Here is a 6,969-nt window from a genome sequence, read left to right as displayed (position 1 = left end):
ATTGCCAGTAAATCAAATGATTATATATTATTTAAATACAAAGGTCCCTTTCTTCAGTTAAGGTCTCTTTCTAAGTTTCCATCTCTGCTCCCCACCTTTTTAGGTGCCTGTGGCTGCACTAGAGATAAAGAGTGTGGACAGAGGACAGGGCAGCAGGCAGGGAAAGGCTCGTTGGACCACTGAGCTTGGAACTCACTGTCTTATTGTAACCGAAAGTGGGGTCCGGCTGCTCGCCACTCAAAAGCCAATAAAGAGGTCAGGTTTGTGGAAAGGAAAGTGCTTTATTTTGGATGCCGGCAACCGGGGGATGGAGAGGGTGGACGCCTGTCCTAAGGCTGACTCCACCTCCACCCCCACCCCCCCGCGACAATCAGTGGGCAAGAGCTTTTATAGACAGAGGGAGGGGACCACATGCAGAAACAGCACAGTCAGCTCTAACAGTCATCTTGAAATTGGTCATCTGTGCTCTGATCAGCGTCATCTTGATTGTTTTAAGCACAATTAGTCTTCAGGTTCAGGGTCTTTTCTTTCACATTTCTTTGAGGCCAATTCTCAAAATTGTGGCAGCTATGTCATGGCTACAACCTGGTCATCATGCTGTTAACTTCTTCCACCTGGTGGAGGTTTCAGTATCTACAAGAGAGCTCACAGGATATGGCTCAGAATATTATCTATAGTCCTTAAGGAGGAACTAAAGATCCTTGATTTTTGCTTAATGACTAAACAGTTATTATTTGGTCTCCTTTGACTGTTTTCCTTTGTTTCTGCATTTTCTCACTTCTCTGATTAAACTTATTCTTTTGCTAAAGTTTTTCCACAGACAAAAGCAGGCTGAGGACATGGTGTGTGTGGAGGGGCAAGGACCATAGGGTCCTGCTCCGTTTCATTCTCACGTGGGACACACGCCAAAATTTTAAAGAATAAACACCAACATAACACATCCATTCATTTATTCAACAGATATATATTGGTTATTTGAAATGTACCAGATGTTTTCTACACACCTGAGATACTTTAGTGAACAAAACTGAGAAATTCCCTGCTCTTCATAAACTTATTTTTTTGGGGGGAGGGGTGAAACAATAAATGGAAAATACAATCAGGAAATTACATTTTTTTAAACTGTCTTTTAAAATTTATTTTCTTTCCTTTTTAAATTTTTAATCTTATTTAATTATTATTACTTTTGGCCGTGCTGCAAGGCATGTGGGATCTTAGTTCATGGACCAGGGATGGAACTTGTGCCCCCTGCAGTGGAAGTGTGGAGTCTTAACCACTGGACCGCCAGGGAAGTTGCCACATTTTTTCTTTTTTAAATTATTTTTATAAAGTATATTCTATAGAGCAGTACTATGGAAATAAACATACGCACATACATAATTTATATACATCACATTGGGGCCACAGCCAAGGGAGCTTTTAGTGTGGAGGGAACACTTTTGAGGGCAATTTTCTGGTGAAACCTAAGGTGGCGGTGGTAGGTGGAGGACTGGCGGAAGCGTCTCTGGCAAAGGGAACATACATAGGGCTTCTCTCCCGTGTGGATTCTCTCGTGAGCCCGAAGGTTGGTTTTGTGGTTGAAGGCCATTTCACACATGCTGCACATGAAAGGCTTCTCTCCTGCATGAATCCTCTGATGCACATGTAGGTCTGATGCCTGGAAGAAGCCTTTGCCACACTCAGCACAAATATATGTCCTCTCATTATTGTGTCTTTTCTGGTGAACTTTTAACCGAGAGGAATACCTAAAGATCTTGGGACACGTCTCACATTTGTATACTTTTGGGGCTCCGTGGAATCTTTCTTGGTGTTCCCCATGTGCAGAATTCCCCTCAGTGCTCTGGTGCGTAGAAACAGGCTCAAGGGTGACCTGGTCTGGCTTGAAGAGAAACTCTGGTTCCACCTCCACAAGGACATCTTGATAGGAGGGTCCTTTCAGGGATCCTTCCTGGGACCTGGAGGGGTCTGGACCTGCTCTTCTGGAGCTGAGTGGATTCTCCAAACAAACACCTCTTTCTTCAGGCCTCAGACTGTTCTCTTCTTGGATAATGAGTAGGAAAGGTATTTGATTGCTTGGACTAGTAATACGGTCATTTACTTGACAAGTTTTCAAAGAAATGTTGCCACCATTTTCTTTACCTTCACATTCTGTAGCGGGGGAAAAAGGGACTCAGTGAAGTTATGCCCAAGAAAGAGTCCACACAGATCATCCCTCTGGTATCTGGGCTTTCCCCACTCACTTTGTCTTGTTTCAAGGGAAGTATCTTGAGGCATCCAGAAAGGTGTCCCCATTTTCTCTCTTGCTGGAGTTCCTGTCGACAACTGTTTTGTGAAGTGAACAATGACTTCTCTTAAGGGTGTATTCTCACTAAAGAGGGCTTCCTGTCCCTGCATGTGGACGTGGACCTGTGAACAAAGCCTGATTACTATCTATAATAACATCTTTCTCTACTTCCAGGCAACTCCAACAGACTACTGATTCCTTACACCCCCTTTCCCCTCACCCTGGGGGTCAGAACCCTCTACTTACTAAGCCAGGTGGCTTCATGCCATCATCGGTCAGACCTTCCATGAATTTCTCCAGGTTTCTGCCGCTTGCATTCCATTTCTCTTGTAAAGTGGACCTGTCACCGCAGCGGCCATTGATCATAAACTGTTCCAGGACCAAACGAGAAATTATTTCATCCTTGCTGTGTTTTTCTGGCTGCAGCCATGAATGAAATAATTTATAGAGTCTTTGCAGCTCCTGCCTTGCACTTGAGTTATTATTGTTTTGAAATAAGCTGAGCTGAGTGCTCTGGAACTCAGAGATCCCCTCTCTCTCCTGGATGGCAGATCCTTGTCTGGGTTTAAGCTCTAGATTATCTGACACAGGATCCTTCCTTGATGGTTCATCTTGAAAGGAGATTCTGAGGTCTAAAGCCATTCTTAACAAGAATTCTCAGAGAACCGCAACTTCAGGGATTCAAGCTCTGCTGACTTGTTTCTTGGGGGATCTCTTTCAACAACTGGTGGATGTTTAAGAACTGCAAACTAGAAATAGAAGAGATATGTAATAAATTACAACACTGGTATAATTGAAAAAAAACAAACAAAATTCAGGTTCAGTTGAGTTCACGGATGAATTCTACTAGACATTTGGTGAATACACAAATGGAGAAAAGCATAACCTCATCAGTCATCCCAGAAATGCAAAATAAAACTACAACAACATGCTACAAAATAACTACCAGAATCACTAAAATAAAATAGAGTTAGCATTGGCATGGATTGGAGCCCCTGGCACTCTCAGTCACTGCTAGTGAGTACTCACGTTGGAAATGCTTTGACTAGTATGTGCTAAATCTGTATTTATGCATTCCCTGTGACTCATCAATTTTACTCCTCGGCATGTACTCAACGGAAGAATATACTCGTGTGCATCAAAGGCATATACAATAATGTTTCTATCAACATAATTCATAATATTCCCATGCTGTAAATAATCTAAATGTCCAACATTCAATGGGACAGATTACAATTAATTGATGTAGAGGCATATTTGATAGCAATAAGAAGAAATTCTTCATGCAACAACATAGAATAACCACAAAACAGAATGTCAAATGAAATAATCCCGGCACCAAACAATACATTTTGTTTCTTCTTGTTTATGTTCATTGAAAAGCATATAAATACTATCAATATTATTTAGGATGTTGGTTAAAATTTTGGAAACAATAGTAGATCCTGGGATAGGTACATATGGAGGGCTCCATAGGACGACCACATCCCAGTTTGCCTGGGACTAAAGAGAGAGTTCGTGTGATGCTGTACTTCCAATTTTAGCTGGCGATAGTCTACCTCTTGATCTTAGAGGTAGTTACACATGAGTGTTTCTCTGTAAAAATCCACCAAGTATATACTTTCACTTTTCCTTTTTTCTGTATGTGCATTACATTTCAATTTTAAAAGTTCAATTTTAAAGAGTAAATAGCGTCTTAAGTTGTAATTGGACATGATTTAACTGAACGAAGGCGATCTAGTACAAAGATGTTCTTTCAGTCATTATAAGAAAACAAAATATGACAAACAATTGACAAGAAAGTGAATGAAATAGGACAGGCTGGAATCCATATACATGATTTCATCTTGTGTTAGAAACTCGTACATCAGACACAAACATCTGCAAAACCACCTCAGCTACACCCCGTGTCAGCCCAATGATACATTCCTCAGGAAATTTTCCTTTTACTTTCACCTCTTTCTTTTCTCCAATTACTCTTCCTTATGAAAAACATTTGTCTCTGCTTCACTGATCTTATCAAAGTTATAATTTTATATTGATCTGTTTCTTTCTTTTTAAAAGTAAATTTATTTATTTATTTTTGGCTGCGTTGTGTCTTTGTTGCTGCACATGGGCTTTCTCTACTTGCGGCGAGCGGGGGCTACTCTCCGTTGCGGTGCGCAGGTTTCTCACTGCGGTGGCTTCTCTTGTTGCGGAGCACGGGCTATGGGTACGCGGGCTTCAGAGCACAAGCTCAGTAGTTGTGGTGCACGGGCTTAGTCGCTCCACGGCATGTGGGATCTTCCCGGACCAGGGCTCTAACACATGTTCCCTGCATTGGCAGGAGGGTTCTTAACCACTGCACCACCAGGGAAGTCCCTATTGAGCTGTTTGTATTGCCTATCCTTTTCTACTGGAGTGTAGGATTCAGAGGAGAAACTGAGTTTGTATTATTCAATATTGATTTGTGACTGCAAATCAATGATCTGGGCAACCACAGGCATACCCCTTGGGATGTCAAACAGATAAAAGATTTAATCCTCTTTCTATATCATTGCTCTATTTTTGTGTGTGTGGTTTTTTTTATATATAGTCAACATTTCAAAGACTTGTATTATTATTATTATTATTTTTGTCCACACCAAGCAGCTTGCAGGATCCTAGTTCCCCCAACCAGGGATCGAACCTGCACCCTTGGAAGTGAAAGCACGGAGTCTGGACCACCAGGGAATTCCCAGAGTTTTTTTCTTTTGGCTGCGCCACGCAGCATGTGGGATCTTAGTTCTCCGACCAGGGATGGAACCCGCGCCCCCTGCATTGGAAGTTGGAGCTTTAACCACTGGACTGCCAGGAAAGTCCCTGGATTTGTTGGGGTTTTTTTTTAAAAAGCAAACCTTGTGCCACAAAATCAGAAAATGTGGGTGTTTGTTGGGATATGTGGGCTCCCAAATACCTAATTAATTTCTGTTAACTGATGTCATGTTTTATGTCAACCTCACCTGCTGATCTGATCAAACTAGCCACGCCTCATCTCATCAATGAATGAGGCAAAGATGATTCTAGGCAAAACCCTATAGGAGAAAGTTGAACACATCCTTGCCTTCTCCTAATCCACTTATCACACCTATTTAGTCAAACTTTTTTTTTTTTTTGCGGTAAGCGGTCCTCTCACTGTCGTGGCCTCTCTGGTTGCGGAGCACAGGCTCCGGACGCGCAGGCTCAGCGGCCATGGCTCACGGGCCCAGCCGCTCTGCTGCATGTGGGATCTTCCTGGACCGGGGCACGAACCTGTGTCCCCTGCATCGGCAGGGGGACCCTCAACCACTGTGCCACCAGGGAAGCCCTTAGTCAACCTTTTTAAAATGTTAATCTGCTCAGCTCATGCTCCACTTAATTCCCTCCATGGCTCCCTTTTGCTCTCAGGGAAAAGCACTAAGTCCTTCGTGGTTCCACCAGGCTTTGCCTGGGCTTGTCCTCACCCTTCCCACCCCACCTTAGGTACTGTGGCTGGTTATCTACATCCGGGTATACTGGTCTCTATTGCTTTTCTTTTTTATGTATAATCCATACCTCCTCCTTCACCTGGGACTCCCCACGAGTTCTCTCTCTCTCTCTCTATATATATATATATATTATTTTTTGGCCACACCACATAGTATGTGGGAGTTTAGCTCCCCAACAAGGGATCGAATCTGTGCCCCCTGCACTGGAAGTGTGGAGTCTTAACCACTGGATGGCCAGGGAAGTTCCATGGGTTCTCTTTCTGGACTACCCCAGGCACACACAGACCACATGGTCACATTTGCAGACATGCACTCAATTTCACACAAACAAGGCCACGGAGCACTATTATGGCTAGGACCTTGGAATTTGAAATTGCCATATTTTGAATTTTCATCACAAGAAAAAGGAATGTAATGATGAATGCTGACGGATGTTAACTAGACTTACTGTGATCATTTCCCAATACATGCAAATATTGTATCATATGCAGTACATCTGAAATTAATACAATGTTATATGTCAATCATATCTCAATAAAAAACAAAACACAACAAAACCCCCCCAGACTGCCAATGTTCTCAACCTGGAGCCTGGCATTTACAAGCTGTGTCGCCCCAGACACGTTACACATCAGGCCTCCATCCTTGTCATGGAGGCTCTGATCTCTAATGACACCCAGCTCAGAATTTCCATGGGAGCTAAAAGAATTGATACATGTGAAGCACGTGAGCATTCACCGGTAACTGACACACACCCTTTCATTTTCAGCCCCACCATCATCTCAATCGGCCGTGAACCTCCACTGCCACAAGATGCAATAAAAATGAATTACTAGAACATAAAATTAACAAAAAGCAATGCCAGACTAACAGACATTCCTAGGAGAAGTCTACTTCAGTCAGGCCAGATTTTGCACAGCCAGAGCAGCTTTCACAATCGATGATCCCCCATGCCTGAGAGACATCCATATCTTTGTACCTAGGAATTTTCTCCCCACAGCTATGCATAAATATACACGCATACACAATTGCACACACACACGAAATGGGAAACTTACCTCCTCCAGAAGACTGAACTTCAGACTGGGTAATCTTGAACTGAAGGCTGAGGACTCGCTGTGTGACTCACTTTCTGAACTGGGTTCATCTGACGTGCCTTCCCAAGGCTCCTCCCTTTTATAGGATCAGGGACAATAATGC

General features: G+C 42.9%; 1 protein-coding gene across 1 annotated transcript; it reads right to left on the bottom strand.

The window, feature by feature from the left end:
* Positions 1–486: 486 nt before the first annotated feature.
* ZSCAN4 (zinc finger and SCAN domain containing 4) lies at positions 487–6,933 on the bottom strand. Its single transcript, XM_079907647.1, has 4 exons — positions 6,828–6,933; positions 2,531–3,033; positions 2,241–2,406; positions 487–2,148 (listed from the first exon to the last, which is right to left on the bottom strand). The coding sequence occupies exons 2-4, from the start codon at positions 2,924–2,926 to the stop codon at positions 1,391–1,393; spliced, it is 1,320 nt and encodes a 439-aa protein (XP_079763773.1). The 5' UTR covers positions 2,927–3,033; positions 6,828–6,933; the 3' UTR covers positions 487–1,390.
* Positions 6,934–6,969: the final 36 nt, after the last annotated feature.

This window comes from Stenella coeruleoalba, assembly GCF_951394435.1.
Source record: "Stenella coeruleoalba genome assembly, chromosome: 20".
Taxonomy (NCBI): Eukaryota; Metazoa; Chordata; class Mammalia; order Artiodactyla; family Delphinidae; genus Stenella; species Stenella coeruleoalba.
Note: the sequence above shows the minus strand (reverse complement) of the source record. Positions and strands in the feature narration are given on the sequence as shown.

Excerpts from the sequence above, each read along its gene's own strand:
- ZSCAN4 (XM_079907647.1), bottom strand. The coding sequence starts at position 2,926 with ATGGCTTTAGACCTCAGAATCTCCTTTCAAGATGAACCATCAAGGAAG. Across the intron at positions 2,407-2,530 it reads GCATGAAGCCACCTGGCTTA|GTCCACGTCCACATGCAGGG; the intron begins GTAAGTAGAGGG and ends CTTTGTTCACAG. Across the intron at positions 2,149-2,240 it reads TTCCCTTGAAACAAGACAAA|AATGTGAAGGTAAAGAAAAT; the intron begins GTGAGTGGGGAA and ends CCCCCGCTACAG.